This window comes from Hippocampus zosterae, chromosome 18 (assembly GCF_025434085.1).
Source record: "Hippocampus zosterae strain Florida chromosome 18, ASM2543408v3, whole genome shotgun sequence".
NCBI classification, from domain to species: Eukaryota; Metazoa; Chordata; class Actinopteri; order Syngnathiformes; family Syngnathidae; genus Hippocampus; species Hippocampus zosterae.
The window spans coordinates 4756500-4779060 of NC_067468.1; the positions used below are offsets into that span (position 1 = coordinate 4756500).

Sequence of the window (22561 nt, forward strand, 5' to 3'; positions counted from 1 at the left end):
ATGGAGGTAATTTCTCTGATGACTGAAGAGCAAATGGGCAAATATATCACTTCCTATGGTGATCGAATAGCTGTCCTTTGCCTTTGTCAACAAAAAATGTCCAGGGGTGATAATGAAATGCTCCTCCAAAGATTGAGAGACAAAATAAGATCGAGGAAAAAAGGTGTACTGGGTGGATCTCCAAGTGTGCTCCAAAACCTTGATGAGAGAATGGCAAGATTTAAAAATTTTATTGGCTCTTGGCACTTTTGAGATGTAAAACATCTGGCATAGTTAACCACGTGAAGGGCAGTCTGCAATTGTTTTCCATTTGTGTATTGTGCATTATTAAAATGCAATCGATTCTGTGTTAGTTCTCCATTCCTTCCATTTTCTGCACCACTTATTCTCATGATGGTTTCAGGCAAGATGGGAGTTTTCAGTTTTACCCAAAGGTCTGAAGTTGTACATTCCATTTAAAATGTTGAGATTAATGTTTGTAAGATTTTGTCAATGTGAATAAAATTTGTTCCAAATCATTCTTAACAGTTTTTTTAAACACAAGAAACCACCTGCTGACGAAAGTGAGGAGTGACAATTACGCAGTCATCATTTACATGCAGGTGAAAATTCAATTGGGATGATGTACAATTGTGTAGGAATACTCCCCAGCATCCACGTTGGTTAAGTATTTGTGAATAAAGTCAGGAACCAAGAAAGAATGTTTATTTACACCAATAATGCTTTGACAGACAAACATTTTATATTGTAGATCAAATATGTTGTCCTTATACTGTACAGGTAGAAAAACAGCAGATAAACAATGCTTTTAATTATGGTGGGTATATATTATTTGTCATCAAAAGTGTTTCAATTATCCTTTGAAGGTGAAGTGATAAAAGAAATGACAATGGTCAAATTCAGGCTTCAATAAATGTTACTTCTCACACCAGTTGAGGAGCCGTAATATAGTTTGGTCCAAACACCAAGCAATACATAGATTGCTGTAATTTATAAAGTGTATGCAGAAAATTGGTGAAGATTGCACGGCTGTCTGTCCTATGTGTTGTGTTATTTTGACTTCAAAATGGCGCAGTGAGAGTGGCTGCCTTTCCAGCAGCCGTGAGAGTGGCCGCCTTTCCAGCAGCTCCTATATTTTGTATATTTTATATTCTTCCTTTCATAAATTTGCTGCTGTGAATTAGGAATTTCTCCATTGCGAGTCTAATAAAGGTTTTCTTATCTTAAAGAGTAGCGGTGAGGGCCTCTCTGAGGTGTAAATACAAGTTCACAGCCTGAAATGGATCTTTTGGTGGCATTAGATCGGACTGGGCCATTAAAAAAGCACACAATGCAAATACATCTGGATCACAAGGCATGGTCAAACGAAACACACACTGGCTTTTGCACAGTTGAACTTGTTCATTGTCAACCGGGGAGAGGAAGTCCGTTGTACCATAAAGTTCAGGTAACGTATACATCACGTTGGGCCGACCACTGGGGACATTCATGTTCTTTGAGGGCCTGATGAGATGGCTGTTCCAAACTAAGGCCGTGTCATCCAACTCATCCTGTTGAAAATAATATACAGCCAGATTAAATAAGAGTTGCACAGTCATATCGGCTTTTATGAGCAAGAACTTTTAGCGTGAAGCTGCTTTTTTGTCTCACTCCTCCCCTCTCATGTGTACCACATCTCCCCAACTTTTCCTTCACCTTCACCACACACCATTATCCTCTTGGGTGTTCCTGTCCACTTTCCCATCAACTCACTCTCACATACAAAAATACACATTTAATTAACGAGTCTATCAGAATGTATGAACTCACCTGAATAAGTCCCATGCAACAAAATTGTAGGATGTTTTTGTCCAGAAATCCACCATCAAAGAAGCCATTGTCTCTGAGGTCTGTGAAGAGGGATAACCAGAACTCCATGCACTGGCTGCGAAGAAACCGCCACCAATATTCAATTCTTTGATTGGCGGTGCTGGCTCCATCCAAGTAACTGTCAAGAGTGCTGTCTGGCGGTATTGGCACGAGGAAACGCTGAAAGCCTTTGACGTGACCATTTTCAGTCCCAAGATCAGCTCGAACGATTCGAGGACAACCCCCCAAACGGTGCACAACGTCGATGTAGTAACCCCCAATCAACTTCGGGTCACTACTAGTTATGTAGGCATTGAGCCACATTATTTTCCTTGAAAAACCATCAATAGCCCCATTGATACAAATTCCAAATGGTTTCAGTTTGTCATAGGAGTCCATGTGCCATATAAAATTGGGCCCTTTGGAGAAGTAGTTTCGCCGTCTCAAACGTCTTGCTTGCCTTAACGACACTCCTCTCGGATCCAACTCTTTCAGGACCAGACGAACGTCCTCTTTCCTGACAAGAAGTCCATATTCTCTGCACTTACTGTACATCCACCTGTAACCGTGTAGTTGTCCGGAATGCTGCAATTGGTTGCGAATGAAGTCAACCAGGACTGCCAAGTCATTGAACGTTTTCCGACGAAATAGTCCTCTTTGGTTCAGCACTCGCTTCAAATGTCTTTCACTTATTTGGAAACCGTACTTAACATCAAGAACAGATTTAATGTCTTTGTATTTCAAGCCGATTTTAAAGTAAAATTCTATTAAACTCACGAACGGTTGAACACGCTCCATAACTGTTGTCTGCGTTTACACGTACGATGACCCGGAAGCACGTACGATGACCCGGAAGCAAGTCAACGACCATTAAAAATAAATAAATAAAGTATTGCGAGATCTCGCAATCCTTCTTTGCGAGATCTCGCAAAGTAATGCGAGATCTCGCAATCCTTCTTTGCGAGATCTCGCATTACTTTGCGAGATCTCGCATTACTTTGCGAGATCTCGCAAAGTTTTTTTTTCCTTCCATGTCCCCTTAGGGGCTCCGTAAGTTCCAGAGTTTGGGGGCAGAGCGACTGAAGGCTCTGCACCCCATTGTACTGAGACGGGCAGAGGGTAGAAAAAGGTGGAGGGAGGATGAGGACCTGAGTGAGCGAGAGGGAATGGAGATTTGAAGATCTGACAGATATGGGGCGCAAGGTTATGGATGGCTTTGAATGTATAGAGAAGTAATTTAAGATAAGATAAGATAAGATATCCTTTATTCATCCCACAATGGGGAAATTTATAGCCTCCAGCAGCAAGAATGTATGTAGAAAGAAGAAAGAAGAGAAAAAAAACAACAAACATCTTTCAATTAAATACAATATGAACACAAATGGATAAAAATTATTATTATTTATATATTTATATATTTTATATATATATATATATATATATATATATATATATATATATATATATATATATATATAAAATATAAAATATAATATTATATATTATTTATATAATTTGAAGTTGATTCTAAGTTTGACAGGAAGCCAGTGGAGCTGTCGGAGGATGGGGGTGATATGATGGAAGGAGGGGGTTCTCGTGATGATCTGGGCTGCTGAATTCTGAACAAGTTGAAGTTTATGGAGGAATTTTTGATGGACACCGAAGAGGAGTGAGTTGCAGTAGTCAATACGGGAAGTGACGAGACTGTGAACAAGGATAGCGGTTGGTGTGCGGAGTGAGTGAGGGACGGAGGCGGTTTATATTGCGAAGGTGGAAATGAGCGGACCGGGTAATGTTATTGATGTGGGAGTGAAAGGATAGTGAACTGTCAAGGATGACACCCAGACTCTTCACCTGGGGGGAAGGAGATATAGTGGCATTATCAATTGTGAGGGAGAAACTGTCGGCTTTGTTTAGAGTGGATTTGGTACCGACAAGTAGGAGTTCAGTTTTATTGCTGTTTAGCTTGAGGAAATTGTGGGTGAACCAAGATTTGATTTCTGAGAGACAGTGAGAGAGGGACGAGGGTGGGAGAGAAGCGTCGGGTTTGCTGGAGAGATAGAGCTGGGTGTCATCCGCAAAGCAGTGAAAGTGTAAGCCAAATTTGCGGAAAATGTTTCCGAGTGGAAGGAGGTAGACAATGAAGAGGAGCGGACCGAGGACAGAACCCTGGGGAACACGCGGCGGATTCAGAATGCAAATTTGAGGTCAATGTTCGTCATGCACTCACAAGTAGAAAAAAATTGATTCATTGTGATTTGTTTTGTAAAATTGTACCCTTGGCTCAAACCAGTGATATAGTGGCCTGACATTACTATTAGGTACATCTGCACATTTTGCCACAATTTATCACTTGAATCTGGCACTTTAATACTGACTGTTCCCTTCTGAATCTGCAAAAGAGGGCAATCGACATGTTCCATGTGGCTAACTCCAAACCACAAAATTATGTGGAAAACAAACATGTGGCAGAGGTCAGTCAAAAGCAGCCATTATTAATGCGGCCCATACTAAAGCAGACACAAAAACAGTGTATCCTCGAAAGGCATTGATTGCCTTTAGCTGACTGTTTGGTTATAATGTTTTGGATGTTTGGATTCCTTCCCCGCCCCTTCAACAAAACAGCACACTTGTTTTTTCAGTTTGATGAACTGCAGTGTAAACGTAGAACAACAGTTCCCATATAAAAAAATAAATGAAATTTTAAGAAGCACCTATAGGATCGGCTGCTCTTACTACTTGTTGTATGTCTGCTCATGTATGCCAGGTCCAAGCCCTTCCTACCCCTCCGCCCTGTCCAACTGTTTATCAGCTACGCTGCCAATTTTCCTCACTAATTATTCTACACACCCCTGCGTCTCTGCTCTCAGCCTCCTTTTATGTGCTTCACGCAGTTCTGTGTTTGTGTTAAAAGCATTGTCGTGTCCACAATTATGATCATATTTCCTAACCTACTGCAAGACCTTCACACTTTCTCTTCTTGTTCTGATCACCACCCACCCACGTGCACACACATGCACATGGGTGCCCTCCCAGCCCTTTGGAGAGATAGTAGAGTGGCAACTGAACCATTCGATGCCTGTCACGTTGTTATGGAAACAGTGTTGACGTGCTGAAATGCATTCCACAGCCACTTCTGCAGTCCATGTTTTGTCTGTTTTTAATGCGAGTCAGGATTTGTTTGGGTGAAGCTGCAGCCAAGGTTACACTGGGACCAGGACAGGATTTTTTTTGCCAAATAATGGGTCATTCAATATGAAGGAATTAAACATACTCAACAACACGCAGTGCACTTTGGCAAATTTTTGACAACTTTGATCAGAAAAGGGGTAAAAGCATTGTAAATCCGGCCCGGTTATTGGCATGTGCACTTTAGAACTTTGCACAAATGTATCGTATCTATGTTAAGAAGGAAACAAAAACCACCAATCAAAGAGCAGGTGGGATCTCTATATGGAAGGTTTTACATTCCAAAAGATAGAAATATATTTCAGACAAGACTGCAATGCAGTGGTTCTCAAACTGGGCTTCCCTGAACCCTAGATGTCCGCGAGCCCCGGCCTGAGGTACTCAGAGAAAACTGCTAAAAATGCATATCTACATTTGGGACTTAAAAATATATATTCCTCCGTAACTGATAAAAATAAATAAACATAAATAAACATAAACCTGCCCCCCCCCCAACATGAATTTAAGGTATGAAAGATCCTTTTTTTCAGGAGCAATGGGAGTATGAGAACATAGACCTATTTTTAAATTACAGCATTTTTTACAGGAATAAATGGTTTAATATAATGAGACTAAACTGTCTTCCCTTGGTAAATGTCTTCAATGCATAATGTTACGACTTTAACATTGCAAAATACAACCTATTTCTTATAAAGCTCACACGCCAATGATTTTCTTTTTTTCCCACATGGCACACGTACACTTGTAGTTATGTACCTGGACTGAAAAGGTTTGAGAACACCTGCTACAAAGAACGAACAAGGAGTAGATAGATAGATAGATAGATAGATAGATAGATAGATAGATAAAAAAAGAAGTGCTGAAAGGACAGCGTCCTTCTTTTGTTGGACTGGGTGTGACTTCAGCAAACTCGTCTACAAGGTTTGATATTGGCCTCTAACTTTGACCGGAAACGCCCTTCATACACGTGCTACGTCCTTACATGACAATGCTTTTATTTTTTCGAGTATTCAGTTCTGACATATGCATCTCTTTGTCAGTGTTACTTTGTGTCCAAGTAAGAAGGAACAATTGTGCTCTTGGTACTCTCCCGCGTCTTGATAGCTTCACACCGGCTCCAGATTACCCTCTCGCGCTTTTATTTTGACAGGCTTAACTCCCGGTGTGTCCCTCACATCGGCGGTCTTGTCACATTGTGGTCGCATGCTCGTAGCTTAGAAACAAAAGTGTTATCACGTTAAAATTTTCTCGGGTTTGTTTCGTGACTTGAAGGCATTTTCACCAGGGTGGGTCTGCTTTCATGTTGTATTGTCCTTTTCATTTGTCTGCTTTAGTCACGCTGCCACCACCTACCTGCAATTGAAGTCATTCATCTCAAGGCGGTGGCCGTGCAGGAGAGCGGAGCTGAGATAAAGGAGATTTTTTTGAATATCTATATTTTGGCCTCCTGTACAGCTGCAACACCGTCTGCAAGGCATGTCGACCACCGGGGAAGTGGCAGCAAGCGGATTTTTTAAGAACATGGGCTCCGACAGCCCCGCCAGACCGAGGCAGCAGTTCTGTGGCATGTTCTGCCCAGTGGAAGGCTCCTTAGATAGCAAGACTTTGGACTTCGATGCGCTGTCTGCGTGCAGAGGAAAGCGAGACAGTCGAGTCATTGACCGGCAGAGCGACATTTCCCAGCCCAAGAAGGTGGAGATCAGGGAGAGCACTGGCAAGGAGGCTTTGCAGAATCTGGATGATGGAAAGGTAATATATATTTTTTTAATCCCAATAAAGTTTTCCCTCAATCATGCTCTGCACCGAATATGTTCTAAAACCACACATGCATCATAAACATAGACGATTATATTGAACATCTCTTGTGTTCACTGGCCACCAGACAACTCACTGACTCAATTTCCCAGCAAGCCTAAATTGTGACGCAACCGCATGCAGAGCTACTTGAGGGCGTGCCCGAGGACATTCTTGTTTGATTAGCTAGCATTACAGTGCATTTATGTAAAACAACAATCCACGCATGCTTGCAACGTATGTTATTTCAGACTTAATTTCTCTGAGGTGCATGGGGTCAGGGTGAATGGGGATTTGGCACATTAGCAGGAAAAGCAATCAACTTTTTTTTAAATGCTGCTCCCGCTAATTCGTTTTGTAGCACCAATGATGTTGATGCATCCCTTATGTTGTTTTTAAGCACTCTGGATGCCGTTAAAAGCTTTTAGACGTGGTGTTGAGCTTGGGTTTCATGTTGCATATTGATTGGAAGCCTTTGGGACACAAGCTAGGTATGATTGGATCTCAACCATTGACATGATGATCAGTTCATTTATCGACACTCACTCTAATACAGATTTGTAGCCGGATAAAGCAGCTAAAATATATTTAAAAAATATTTCAGTGTGATACAGTGAAGATTGATTTGCAACCATAAACATATTGTTAAATAAATACTTTTCAGGCAGCATTGAAAAAGTCAGCATTACGATCCTCATCAAGTATTTGATGGAGTTCTTGCATTGGCTCCCTCAGATCCAGATAAAAGAAAATGACTATGTATAAAATCAGAATACAGCACTTGAGCATGTTTTTTTGTCATCTTTTGAGAAGGAGCTGCACATACATACACGGTGTGTGAATGTGCGTGTGTGTTCTCTCTCTCTGTCTTTCTGTGAGGCTACATTCAAAACTTGCTAGCAGTTTTACTGCAAACTCCCCCATTAATTTAAGGCCATGGATAACGAGTATCTTGCTTCTCTGTATCCCTTGCCATTGTTGTTTTCACTTCCGGTTTACGTTCTTCCATGTTGCTACTTAAGCCAATATCTCAGTCAGTTGAAGTATCAATTGGTGTTTTCTTTACTTCTCTCTGTTCCCCTTTTTTATATATTGTGTTGTCATTTGCAGAGGTCGCATGATAATGCGCTCAATTTGGCGAAAGTAGAAAGTACAGACATCTGTTTGTAAGTAAATAATACAACAAAATAAATGTGGGGATAAAAAATAAATACTCAAGCAAAACATCGGAAAAAATACAGTCACAAAGTATTTGTACGTCGTTTTCTCTCACCACTGTCTAATCCTAGGAGAGCAATTACTGTAACGGCATTCAGTCAATGGAACAGGGCGAGGCTTTGCGCATGCGCAGCGGAGTTCCTTTTTTTACGGGGACCAGGCTCGCCTCGGCCCCTCCCCTCTTGTCTGGCTGGAAAAGGCTCGGTGCATCGGCGGAGACCCGGAGGCTGCCAAGGACTCCATCCTGACTTTCACTCTCGCATATTTCTTGCCGTCTGTCACATTTTTGGGGGGGTGGGGTCACTTGAGGAGCTTCCTGAAGAACGACCGTGCTCCTGCTTTTCTCACATCACATCCTCTGAGTCTTTCCCTCCCCTTCATTCGGTCGGCGCACGTAGCGGTCACCGGCGAAAGCAAGGCGCTGAAGATGTCTGGCTACCAGGGCAAGAAGAACATCCCTCGCATCACAGTGAGTTGCCGTGGCGGTGTGGTTGGGCCCGCGGGTGTGGGAACAGGATGTCATTGGGAGGGCTTTGGTCTCACCCTCCCCTCTAAAAGCAGCGACCTGAGCCGCCTGCTCGCCCTTCGTCGTCGTCTTAATGAGTTTTCGATACAGCGGATTGACGCTACTTTTACGGTATTTTGAGGGAAGACGTGCGAAGCGTCAATTTGGCAATCTTAAAACGGAGCTTTGCGCACTAAATGTTGTTATAATGCAGGTTTAGGTACACTATGCGATTCTGAGTCAGCTTTACGCCGGTGCTCTTTGTTATAAACGCAATTCCTGCTGCATGCAAGGTTGGTGTGAATCGCTGTTGATGCCCCCTTTTTTGTTTGAGATTTCAAGAACGACAAGGGCATATAAGGGTTAATTGATCCTGTCACATTGGGGGTAATTCTTAAATTTTCTGCCCTCAAATCGTTTTGGAGCTCACAAGGATGTACATTTGTGACGAGGGAGGAGGAAGGGAGGAGGGGGGGGGCGCCAGTGGCTCCTTTTTCCTTCCATGTTTCTGCTGTCTTCTCAACTGAGTGAGAAGAGGATGAACAGGGGGAGCCAACCAGTAAAAAGGAATAAAGGAAGTGCACGAGCAATAGAGATGGAGCCGCAGGGTCTTCTTTTCTCAGTGCACCCATGCACGTTGCAGAGGCATGCACTCTGTGTTTAATATTTTATACAGTTACATGAGCCAACATTGTACATTTTATTTGTAAAGAGCATTTGTGGTGGCTTACATTTGATGTTTACTGTTCCCAGGGCTGTGACCAGTGGGTGTGATTTTATGTCCACTTACAGGATTAAAAAAAATGAAATGTGTATACAGTATATGATTTAGACTTCCAATTTATTACAGTGCAGATTCGATTCAGCTTTCATACACATACAATTGATGACTTGATGGGTAGATTTGATGATGTCATCCTTGGTTGATTTAAGGTGTTTGCAAGCAGCCAGTTGGTGGTGCGTGGAGAGATCCGAGGATTAGTTGGTGTCGAAGTCCTTATGGTAATTAGGTCAAACATAAATGGATAGAAGGGCTATTTCTGAATTGGGCAAGTCAGAAAAAGAGACCAGAGGCATTTTTCTTTCAAATTTAAACAGATGGGACAAAGATAACCTCATCAGTGTGTTCTGGGTTCTGTCAGTATGGTTCATAAAACGAGGTGAGCAGGGTAAAATGGACCATCATGTTTGTTTGTTTTTTAAATTCCATAAAGGTTGTTGAGGGAAACTGTTAGGTGAACAAGGCACATGACAAATATATGACAGATGCAATTTAATTTTCAAAAATCATCCTTAAATTAGGTTATATACGCAAATGACATGAGCAGGCAGTTATCATCTGTCTCATGCGACTAACCCCCCCCCCCACCCCCTGACCAGAGACGGCTTGCTTTGTCTCCCAGCAAAGTGATAATAAAATATCAGAGAGAGAGAGAGAGAGAGAGAGAGAGAGAGCAAAACTGTCTCCTTTCTTGTCTTTACAATACAACAAATATTATATGAGGGTTATATAGAATCAATTGTATAAATGCAAAATGTTTCGAACCATGCTGCATTTCTGTGAAGTCGATTCAACCAAATGGAGACCGGCTAGAACATTAATGGATTAAATGTGACTCAAGGGATCATGCCTCATTCCCCAAAGTCTCTCTGTGTTGCATGTCCTCACAAATTGTTGTTTCTATAAGTGCAGTCTCCAGTGATAATGTTCTTTTCACAGAACAGTAACTGCTGTGTCCTGTACAGACTCAGCTGTGCAGCTGGTACAGTACTTAGATGCTGACCGCATTTCTCATCAATTAAACATGAACGTAGGCAAGCTCACCACCTGGAATCGGAGTTGGATGCATCACCACGAATCAATGTCTGTGATTTCTCCCTCGATGAGGAAGATCACCGGAGACTGACAAGTTGAAGTGAAAAAAACTGCAATTGACAAAAGAAATCTACCTACTGCCATGCACACAGTTAAACTGCACTTAGCACTCGACCTGTGCTCGGCACAAAAAAAATAGGGCGCTTCTAGCACGGTATTGATTCAGTTTTCTTCCAGGAACATGAAAATCTTGTGCTCAAAATTGTGTGTTTCAGGCATTGTGGTTATTATGCCTTCCTGAGATTTAATGCTTGAAAAAAAATTCCACAGGAGTAAGCTTAAGTTGATGTATACATTGAAAATGTCAATCATGAATCTGAAATATTTTTTGCATCAGCAATTTTACTTTTTTTGCACCCCATCAAATGAAAAGCACAAAAAGCGAAGACCAAATCTATTTTTTAAAAGGAGATTAAAATAAAAAAGACATTCGAATAAGAATGACCTGAATTTAATGCTCTGGAGCTACAATGTTTAACATCTGAGCTCATATTAGGCAGTGTACACCTGCAGTACTGCAATTGTCTCATAGTGAGCCGGCACTTACTTTTCCAAGGGAACCCCCCCCCCCCACCCCCCCAATTCATGTTATCTCACAGCACACAGCAGCCTGGGGCGCTGTATGTTTACACATTATGCAGCATGCTGCTCTCCCTCCAAATACAGCCACCCATCATCCACTGGCTTAGTCGCCACCCCTTGAGCGTAATCAGAAGTTTCCCCAAAGTCAAGCCCCAGACAAAAAAAGAAATGGAAATGGAACATTTTCCGTTACTTTGCGTTTGAACAAGGCACACCATTGTGTTTCAAAGTCAGGAACAAGACCGCAGTGACTCTGGTTGCTCTGAGTCCTTTACTGAGGAGGTAAACAAGGAGTCTTTATTTTCTGTGTGTGTAGTTTCAAGAAGTGGACTGAAGAGATTTCAAATGATTTCAAAGAAAAGGAATCATTGATCGAAAAAACAATGAATAGCTAGAAAGTTCATTTAAAGTGTTTTCAACAATATGCAGGACAGCCTTCCATGACCTAGTGGTTAGCACATCTGCCACACGGTTCAGGGGTTCTGCGTTCAAATTTTGGCTGCAGCTTCCTTGTGTGCTGTTTGTGTGTAGGTTTTCTCTAAGTTGTCCTTTGGTGTTAATGTGAGTGTTGGTCTGAGTGGTTGGTCTAAATGACGAGTGCATCAAAGTTGATTTTGCATATTTGCTGCCCCTTTTAACTAGACTGATAATGACATCATCATCTTCAACCGTACTTAACCGCATTTAGTGTAATATTTCATTCACTCATTCAGTTCAAGAAATCATGAGTGAATGCTGAGGTGCTACCAGTTATAATGTGCAAAAGAGCAAAGTTGCAAAACTAAAGGTGGACTCACTATTTGGCAAGAAGTCTTATTTATTACATATCATAGTGAACTAGTTATGTTTCAGCAAATGATTTACAAACCAATACATATACCATTCATGTACATATCCTTATTGTAAAACGATACAGGATATTTTCCTATCCACTTACACTTCCCGGGTCACTGATGGTGTAGTGGTACACTTGCCTGACTTGTGTGTGGGCAGCGTGGGATCGGTTCCCACTCTGTGACGGTGTGAATGTGTGTGTGTGTGGTTGTTTGTCTCTATGTGTGCCCTGTGACTGACAGGCGGCCAGTTCAGAGGTTATTCCATATTTCACCCGAAGTCAGCTGGGATGGGCTGCAGCAATCCGCACGGCCCTCTTTAGGATAAGTGGTGTTGCAAATGGATGAATGGATGGACTTACATTTCCTTTGTCCTGATTTCAAGTTCATGGTCAACTTTGTCAAATGTGCTCGATGTGCGACAAACAGCACAGATTAAATTTCTTTCCTCTCAACCACAGGAGAGAGAGGAGCCGCTGTGGGTGCCCGCACTGCCATCAACAGAACAGTTAACACAGAATGACAAAATAATACAAAACAACACAAAGACGCAAACAGTCGTGTAATCTTAACCACTTTTTCTGCATACACTTTGTTGTTTGAAGCAGTTATAGATGAAAGAGGAGAGAATCAAAGTGCCCATTCACCAGTGGATCAAAGACGTCATGCTGACAATGTGCAAACGTCTGCTGCAAGCTAAGTTTGAAAGCAAACAAGAAGCTGTAGCATCCATTGACGAAAAAGAGATTTGCTCACATCTCCTGTCCATTGTAAATCCGCTTCAATACCAACCGGCGACTCTCAGTTCCACATACGCATCTGCACTCTGTGCTGACACTCCTTTCTTCTCATCATCGGCTCCACAAGCCATCCAACCATCCAGCCACAGATTGGATGGATCGTGGAACAAATTGAGGGGTGATCCTTATTTAGATATTTTATTATGGATCATTTATATACAATACAGTACAACACAATACATCTTTTTTATGTAGCGCTTTCACAACAGCTGTAACAAAGCGCTTTACAGGACATCCATCCATACATTTTCCAATCCGCTTATCCTCACAAGGAACACGGGCGGTGCTGGAGCCTATCCCAGCTGTCTATGGGGATTAGGCGGGGGACACCCTGAATCGGTTGCCAGCCATTCGCAGGGCACACAGAGACGAACAACCACCCACGCTCACACTCACACCTCGGGATAATTTAGGGTGTTCAATCAGCCTGCCATGCATGTTTTTGGAATACGGGAGGAAAACGGAGTACCCGGAGAAAACCCAAGCAGGCCCGGGGAGGACTTGCAAACTCCACACAGGGAGGTCGGAGCTGGAATTGAATCCAGTACCTCTGCGCTATGAGGTCGACGCGCTAACCACTGGACCACCGGGGGGTCCCGCTTTACAGGACAGTTAACATAAAATAACAAAATAACAGAACACATAAAACTGACAGTCAGACAATCGTAACAACTATTCCTGCATACGGGTTGTTGTTTGAAGCATGACATATAGCCAGGATTTGTTTTTACAGCCTATGTGTGGCTAGACATTTTCAATGAGGTGGACTAAGTCAAAATAACGGCATATTAAATCATCGTGCTCACTGTCATATCTGGCAGCCTTCTCCGCCTTACTTAATTTGTGTTACTAGGATATTCTCCATTTGGATGAAGACAAAGTGTTGCTGGTTAATGACCAATGCTAACAGTAGTTTCCCTAGCAACAAAGAAGCTTTTGGACTGCATATTGAATGTTCAGTGACTAAAATTTTACTAGTATTGGCCATCAGGGTTGTTTGTCATTTTGGGAGACCGTACTTTTCATTCTTTCTGTGGTGCAGTATGGCGGACTCGCTACCTGCTTAACACAAAATAAAAGTTGCCGTACACTGTAAAAGTCGTGCTCTCTTGCATAAAAATTAGCATTCAAGGACGGCACAAAATAGCTGAACAAAAACCAACGTTAAGTGCAATAACGCATTTTGAGCATTTTTTCACATGTCAACTTGTTTAAAATTTAGATATTAGTGAGGTACTATGTTTGTCCAGCAGATTACTCCAACCAACAAACCAACCATTTTCTAATCCGCTTATCCTCACAATGGTCGGGGGCATACTGGAGCCTATCCCAGCTGTCTTTGGGCAGTAGGCGCAGGACAGCCTGAACATGCCAGCCAATAGTTTTCAAAGTTGCTATTGAGCTTGGTCTGCATCCTATCAAAGGTTCTCATGATACGAAGATCGCTCTCATGCCTGGCACAGATTCAGTCCAATCGCACACAAACACTTTGCAGCCCCTTTGGGCTGACAACAAATTGATGATTCTACAAATTTTCAGCAGCTGTAATTCCAAACTTACAAGCTTCTGGTCTGAGGAATGTGTGAAAATGCGAGCGTTGACTTGTGAAGCAAATTGTCATTTGGTCATGTTATTCATGCTGGGGGACACAAGCAGGTCAACAGTGAGCTACAAATCCCTCCTCTGTTCAGTAGGCCATAATCTAATTTTACTGAGCTCATATGCCAGATGGCAAACATCTTCAAGACATCTTCTCTCTTATCGTAGAACCTACGGATCTTTTTCTTTTTGTTTCCGCCTAATCAAGATAGAGATTTCCTGTATGACAAACATTTGAGTTGTTTGTTGCACCTGTTGCTTAGTGCTGCCCATGCTATAAAGTATAATAGACCGTCACGATTCGCGCAAGATTGCAAGTACCTATGCAACAATGTTCATAATTGCTTATATGATAAATTAAGTATGCCATAAGATATTTCCGTAAACACTTTAAGAGCATTTAAACGAATTTTACATTACCCATAAAGTTGTAGCCTCTCTGTGACTTTCACTCACGACCCAGGCTAAACTTAGCTCCTCTCTCAGTACCACTTCAACATATATTCCTTTCGTATTAGCCACAGCTTTAGAACTGGTTTGTTAGTTTCCCACAGATTTCTCTGGTTTTGGTTTTGAATGTGGAGATTTGGCCGCTCTTCTGTCAGTGCAGGGACGGATCTGTTCGAGCAGTATACATGGCCGCTAGCCACTCCAAAAATCTTTGAAAAATTTTTCACTCTTAACTTTCGCACCTTTATCTGAAAACGAAAATGTAGCTGTTTTTCAAAATAGATATAACATTGCTTGTTTCAGTGTAGCGGGGTTGATAAATGAAAGTTTAAGAATTTCAAAATTGCATCCTTTGATTTTTCTGTATGTAGCCCTTGAAGGAAACATTTTGGATGCCCCTACTCTAAAGGTTAAGCTTAAAATTGTACACAGTGCCGTAAAATAAAACCTTGTGTTTCATAATTTGTGCTGTGAGGATTTCAGATCACGCACAGGATTAAACGAGGAGTGCTTCTGAGCTGTATTATTGAAGCTGCAGTATCCGCAGTTAGGTAGCAAAACGGTGTCATTCCCAACTCCAAGTTATATCACAGCTTCTCAAGTCTGCAATTGGACGCTTCGCAGGTCTGCAGTGGATCAGCGAAGGGCGGGGCCCCAACCGGCTGCTTGGGAACGGGCCTGGTTGATTGAGGCTAACAACAGTGGTTCAGAGAGAGCCTTCTTTGTTAGCATACGATGCTTGCTTCATTGTGATCGGAGCTGCCACTCCCTTTTCGTCCCCTGTGCCAGAACGGTGGGAGGGAGGGAAGAGTGGGAGGCAATGCAAAGGGAAGAGCACCCCCTGGCCCTCACAGCGAGACAAGTTGCCCTACCCCGGCTGTGTAATAATGATTGATTTCACACTTGGCCCTGTGATTGATCCCCTCGCCTGTGTGTTTCTGCAAAGGTCTGAATCCTTAAAAAGGACTCGGGGGTTGTGTCTGGGGGGGTTGGGGGGGGGGTCTGGGCCGCTATCCTCTTTCTCTCATCCCATTTTTTTTTCTTTGTCTCTCTTTGGCATGCAGAACAAGAGCTTTGTTTGTCTGCCTTAATTTGCCAAAATCATCATTGGGTGAAATGGCTTTAACATCCTTAATTGAATAGCAGACCAAATACGTTTAATGGACGCATTGTACTCATACAGCAATTCGACTTTCTCCTTCCATTTGGACTCTTGAGAACACTTTTTTCCGCTCAATTTCTATCCTTTTTTTTATAGGCTTTTGTAATTCCACCACCCTCTATAGACACATTCATGTGTTTCACGGTGTTTTATTGGGGGAATGAAATTGGCTTCATTTCAAGTTTTTGTGGAGTGTCAATCCACTTCTTTATGTCACATTTTCCGTATACACAGTAAATCTCTTGCCAAGCCAAGCCAAAGCCAATGCTACGCTTCGTAACTTCACCTTGGTCGCCTCCATTTGGCAGACCGCTGAGAGTATCTTGAGAGCTGCAGCATCTGTTTCTTATAGAATATCTAACTGAAGCAAATGTAACCCAAGACATGGGATTTTAAAAAAAAACTTAGCTGTGTGATCTTGACCATTATCTTTCAGAGTGACCGTCTCCTGATCAAAGGAGCGAAGATCGTCAACGATGACCAGTCCTTCTGCGCTGACATTTACATGGAGGATGGCGTTATCAAGTGAGTCACTCATTGGCACCGTTCAAATTAGACAACATGCATCACGATAAACTTTTAAGTATCGTCCATCCATTTTCCGAACCGCTTTATCATCACTAGGGTCACGGGGGGTGCTGGAGCCTATCCCAGCCGTCTTCGGGGGGTAGGCAGGGGGACACCCTGAATCGGTTTCCAGCCAATCGCAGGGCACACAGAGACAAACAACCATCCACGCTCACATTCACACCTAGGGACAATTTTAGAGAGTTCAATCAGCCTGCCACGCATGTTTTTGGAATGTGGGAGGAAACCGGAGTACCGGAGAAAACCCACGCAGGCCCGGGGAGAACATGCAAACTCCACACAGGGAGGCTGGGGCTGGAATTGAACCCGGTACCTCTGCACTGTCAAGTCAACATGCTATTTAAAGTATCGTAGGAAGTTTAATTTATACAAGGAGAATATATGTAGTTGTCAAAATGGTAAGAAAAGTACTGCAGCGGCAATAGAAGCACTGTATGAATACATAGGTGTCAAAGTATAAAAAAAATAAACAATTGAAAAAAGGTCATTAAAAATTAGTTTAATACTTGAGAAATCTAATAGATGTATCTAATTGCTAAAATGTAATATTTTTACTACATCCTAAAATGCTATGTACTTTAATACTGTATAGTCTCAAAAGCAGTTTTCTTATCTCATTCCTTTAATCAGATTTACTATGATTTTAGGATTTTTGTCTGTTTTCTTTTTTTTTTTTCCAGCTGGTTTTGATTGCCAGCAGATTGTAATTGTGATAATAGTTCAAATTTGAGAATTATTTTTTTCATCTTATTATAAATACGAGCATACATTTTTCATTATTTTTTATTTCTGGGGGAATCTTGGCTAATATTACTCAATATTCTTTAATGTTTACAAACATTTCAAAAATACAAAGTTAATGAGCTCTGTTTTCTCCCCCATCAATCGCCCCCCCCTCCATCCCAAGCAAGTTTATAATTAAATTTACTGAAGGAACACAGCAAGAAAAGTATATCACACATATCTATTGTTATTATTGGTAACACTAACATCAAAATTCTTGCTTAAAAGAATTGACCATTGTTTCAGTGAGCCCAAATAAAGACTGAAAACACGTGGCGAATTTGTGGCTGGAAACTTTCCAAACTAAATCTGTCATCACTCTTTATGGCATTTTTTTCAGACAAATAGGTGAAAATCTCATCGTGCCCGGTGGGGTGAAATCCATCGACGCCCATGGGCGCATGTTGATGCCAGGAGGGATTGACGTGCACACACGCTTCCAGATGCCCGATCGAGGCATGACATCTGCTGATGATTTCTACCAGGGCACCAGAGCGGCACTGGCGGGAGGCACCACGATGATCAGTGAGTTATCTCCCGTCTTTATGTTTCAATGCCATTGAGAAGGCTGGCAACAGAGAATATGATGCTCATCCATGCACTGGACTAGATTTTTCATTTGCAGAATAGCTGCAATCCAAATATTGTGAATAGATTTTGTTGTCATTCCTCGTCTCCTTTACATCATGCATGATGATTTTCCCCGACACTTCATGATCAAACTGCAACTTTCCGCTGCCAGGTTCTGATCTCAGTCTTGATGTGAGACCAAATAGTAACACACTGCAGATGACAGCGGATGAGTTGCTTTGTTTTTGTGTGTATCCAGTCGACCACGTGGTCCCCGAGCCAGGCGTCAGTCTCATCTCGGCCTTCGAGCAGTGGCGCGAATGGGCCGACAGCAAGTCGTGCTGCGACTACTCGCTGCATATGGACATCACTGAGTGGCACAGAGGCATGCAGGAAGAGATGGAAGCCCTTGTGAAGGATCACGGTATGACGAAAAAAACTCCGCCGCGGCAATGGGCTGCTCACAAGACGGCTAATTTCAAACCACACTTTTTTTTGTTTGGAAAATATCCTTGTGGTTGATTTAGAAAGAACCTCTAAAACTCAATAGTGGCCGCTTGAGGCCACTAGTAACCCACGATGGCACAATTCAGGCAACGCTTGTCATGCGTTTTTGTTGCAGGGTTTGTGGAGCTGGTCTTTTTTTTTTGCTTCTGCACGATTTTTAGCTTGTCTTATCAAAACTTTAATGTTTTTTTAGTTGCTGCATACTTAAATCGTTTTTTCACTCCCCACTTTCTCAGGTATCAACTCATTCCTGGTCTATCTGGCTTATAAGGATCTTTTCCAGCTAACTGACACTCAGGTGTGTCCATTGTATTATTTCTGAGTGTGTACCCCCTTTTTTGGGGGGGAGTAGGATTTGTACAATTAGATCAAAGACAAGAGATTTACCCTTTATTTTTCTTTTACAAAAATAATAATAATCAGTTTTATTTTGAAAGATTTAAAGTGACTTTTCTAAACACAAAGTTGTGTCAAATGAATAGCTCTCAACCACGTTCATTCAAACTGAACATGATTCTTTTTGGAACGGCACAGTTTATTGTTTTGGTGTGCTTAATGTTGTGACCAGTGTGGGTAAATGCAATTCCTTGTCGTACCTGCAGGTGTATGAAGTATTCAGTGTGATCCGTGATCTTGGAGCCATTGCTCAGGTGCATGCTGAAAACGGAGACATTGTTGCTGAGGTATGCCCCACAACCAGGGTGAATGTGAACAACGTGCTCTTCTCTTTCTTCATCCCTCTATCACACCGGGACTCAAACTTCATCAACGTTAATCACTGACAACTGATGACGAATATGATGAATATTCATCAAGGGCATCCGCATGTTCAGTCTGTACGTTTAATCCTACCATGTGAAATTTATGCAGTTGCCTGAGCATGGTGTTGTATGTACATTCTTCAGGAACAGCGCCGGATCCTGGAGCAGGGCATCAATGGTCCTGAGGGACACGCCTTGAGCCGTCCCGAGGAGGTAAGACACATTTTTTTATTAAAAAAAAAAAATCTGTCTTTCAGTAAATGTTGGATCAGTTCATGCAGCCATGGTTGTATCACTTGTTTGGAAAGTCCTTCAACATCCTTTCCTTGGTCAGTATTGTGTTTCAAGAGTTTGGTGCTGTGAGGCTGAGCAGATCGATTACAGCGCATCCTTTGTGATGAATCCAATGGAAACAAGAGTGATGAAACAACTCCCAAAACACGCTGCCTCATTGCATAAAATCTCCAAATCCCTCTTCTTCTTATCAGCTTCCCAGTTTCACTGAATCACTTCTCACTTCCCGGCTGGAAAAGAAGAGCAGGGCTCTCAATTGCCACTAATAAAGATGTTATCTGTTTCACATCTAAAGGAACACAGGAAACTGAGATGCGTGGTGCATTTAAAATGATACCATCTTGAATAGGACATACTGTGTTTGTCATCATTTCTTTTGCTTTTGGCATCCAGCTTGTGTTGCGCAATACTTCTGTATTCCGAAGACAGTTAATAAAAATATCACCTACAATTTCAGACTGTTACAATTTTCACATTCCTCCCACATTCCAAAAACATGCATGGCAGGCTGATTGAACACTCTAAATTGTCCCTAGGTGTGAGTGTGGGCGTGGATGGTTGTTCGTGTCTGTGTGCCCTGCGTTTGGCTGGCTACCGATTCTGGGTGTCCCCCGCCTACTGCTCGAAGACTGCTGGGATAGGCTCCAGCACCCACCGCTACCCTAGTGAGGATGGAGTGGTTCGGAAGATGAATGAATGAGTACAATTTTCATAAAAGTTTGGTTGAGATTGGCCATTCTCTCTGCTGTCCCTGGTATATTTGTATCTAATGTCACGAGGAGCAAAGCTTGATAGGAGGATATTTGCCGCACTGAGGCATTTTTAATCTGACATTCATCATCCATTTATCATATTGCGAGGTGGTGGTGGACCCCAAAAAGCAGGCAAGAGGTAGGAGCAAGGTGAACTTGACAAGTTGTATTAAAACACAGAAAATAAATCCAGAACAAAGTCATGAAAACAAAAAGAGTCTAAAGGAACAAACCAAAACCATGGCTGCGGCAAAAAACTAACAAGAACAAAAACATGACAGCAAAAAGAAACATGACAGTAGCCAAGAGCAAACAATGACCCGACACTGAGTGTTTGGGCGGGAGTCCTTTTATACAACTAATAATTACATAACGACCAACAGGTGTGCAGCTGCAACGGAAGCCTTGCAGTGCCACCTGTTGGTCCCAAACCAAATCATGACACCATTCTTGTTTTATCGCGTGCATTATGATTTTGTTTTTTTTTCCTAGGTGGAGGCGGAGGCTGTAAATCGCTCGGTGACTGTGGCCAATCAGACCAACTGCCCTCTGTATGTCACCAAGGTCATGAGCAAGAGTGCCGCTGATGTCATCGCTCAAGCCAGGAAGAAGGGTGAGACTCCAAAACAGCCCCCCATCTGTCTTTTTTTATTTATTATTGCAGCAAAATTACTCTCAATGCATCTCAAACCATACAATAATCCAACTTTCAAAGGGATATCTATTTTTTATAAAGAAATTAAAATGACTCTACTAGCAGATGACAGTTATTTATTTATTTATTTATTTATTTAATTTTACGAGATGAACATCAATGACATTACAGACTATAACGTCACAAAGTTACCTCTTATGCTTTCCAATTTTCATCAGCAAGCCCTATTAGCATGGAAATTGTCCTTCTCCGACAACTTCTCTCCTCTGAGATCTATTATATGGAACAACTCATATGTCATTACAAGGAACAAGTTTTTATATTTCCAAAATTGGGCTGATAAAGGTATTATTTTTGATAAAGTATCTGTTTAATTCAAAAGGGGAAATTAATTATCGTATTCTCCACACTATCAGGCACTTCGTAGTACTGTATAAGGTGCACTTTCAATGAATGGCCTATTTTAAAACTGTTTTCATATATAGGGTGCACCACATTTATAAAGCGCATACAATAGAAGTTACAATAGTTGCTGGGGTTGGGTTATGCATCCATTAGATGGAGCTACGCTTAAGTGAATACAATATAATACAATAAAGCAATCGAGTTTTCACAACCGCTGGAACAAAATGCTTTACAGAACATATAAAATATTACGTCCAAGAAATCTGAAGATTGATCCATATATAAGCCATTGACAAAGATCGATGGCTTATTCCTTCCAATTTTTTTTTGTAACAAATAAAGTAAGAGAATTATATCTAAAGAGGTCAGGCCAATTTTATTTTTTAAAAATTACTCAATTTTTCAAGGCTTTTTTGATTGATATTGATTGTTACATTGAGTATCTCAAATTTGTAGATAAGGCCAAACAAAAAAAGATAGTGTGTTTCCGCTAACATGAAATTTCAGCATAGGGTCGGTAGGTCGGACAAAGTTTTTTTTAATCTTTTTTTTTCCATCAAAAATGTAAACAAAATAACTATAAAACATAAAACAAGAAGACATTGAACCCGCCGATCGGCGGCCGACACCGCCGCCACCTATTTAGTTTTCTCCCCGCCCTCCTCCGCCCTCGGTGTTTACTCGGCCCGTGGTGTTTATCAAATAGTTTGCTGATTCTTTTCGATACATCAATGGATACTATTTTCTTAACATTACGGTGCGAGCATGCAACTGTAACACAGAAAACACATATTTCAATGTTGTTGACAGACGACAGGGCAAATGACGCACGCGCTCAACTTGAATATCGCAGGAGTTTGCACCGACGTAAACCCTCTACACTAAAATGAAGAGGGTTGTTTGAAAAAAATGCTGACCGTAAAAAATTTTTTCGACGTAGAAATTCTCGGTCGGTCGGGTTACCGGAAACACACTATTTTTTTTTCTACGGCTAAAAAGAAAAGTCGAAATATTTTTAAGTTGTTTATTTGAAGTCTCTTGACAATTTGTATACATTCATTCATTCATTCATTCATCTTCCGAGCCGCTTCATCCTCACTAGGGGCGCGGGGGGTGCTGGATCCTATCCCAGCTGTCTCCGGGCAGTAGGCGGGGGACACCCTGAATCGGTTGCCAGCCAATCGCAGGGCACACAGAAACAAACAACCATTTGCACTCACACTCACACCTAGGGACAATTTAGAGTCTTCAATCAGCCTGCCAAGCATGTTTTCGGAATGTGGGAGGAAACCGGAGCACCCGGAGAAAACCCACGCAGGCCCGGGGAGAACATGCAAACTCTACACAGGGAGGCCGGAGCTGGAATCGAACCCGGTACCTCTGCACTGTG

At 41.9% G+C, this 22561-nt stretch overlaps 2 protein-coding genes across 9 annotated transcripts in view; one reads left to right on the forward strand and one right to left on the reverse strand.

Annotated features, from left to right (window-relative positions):
- The window catches only part of LOC127590805 (dihydropyrimidinase-related protein 2), a 157524-nt gene that overhangs the window by 126173 nt on the left and 8790 nt on the right, over window positions 1–22561 (forward strand). For 7 of the 8 annotated variants that reach the window (XM_052050265.1, XM_052050266.1, XM_052050267.1 and 4 more), the window contains exons 2-9: window positions 8359–8518; window positions 16293–16381; window positions 17568–17752; window positions 18057–18221; window positions 18541–18602; window positions 18907–18987; window positions 19210–19278; window positions 20604–20724. In XM_052050265.1, the coding sequence (XP_051906225.1) occupies window positions 8477–8518; window positions 16293–16381; window positions 17568–17752; window positions 18057–18221; window positions 18541–18602; window positions 18907–18987; window positions 19210–19278; window positions 20604–20724 (814 nt within the window). In that variant the 5' untranslated portion in view covers window positions 8359–8476. Of the gene's footprint in view, window positions 1–6205; window positions 6787–8358; window positions 8519–16292; window positions 16382–17567; window positions 17753–18056; window positions 18222–18540; window positions 18603–18906; window positions 18988–19209; window positions 19279–20603; window positions 20725–22561 lie in introns of those variants that run through there. The other variant, XM_052050261.1, reaches the window with a different exon arrangement.
- Window positions 684–2725, reverse strand: LOC127590827 (uncharacterized). Its single transcript, XM_052050297.1, has 3 exons — window positions 1810–2725; window positions 1232–1550; window positions 684–931 (listed from the first exon to the last, which is right to left on the reverse strand). Exons 1-3 carry the CDS (start codon window positions 2644–2646, stop codon window positions 924–926), a joined length of 1164 nt encoding a protein of 387 aa, XP_051906257.1. The 5' UTR covers window positions 2647–2725; the 3' UTR covers window positions 684–923.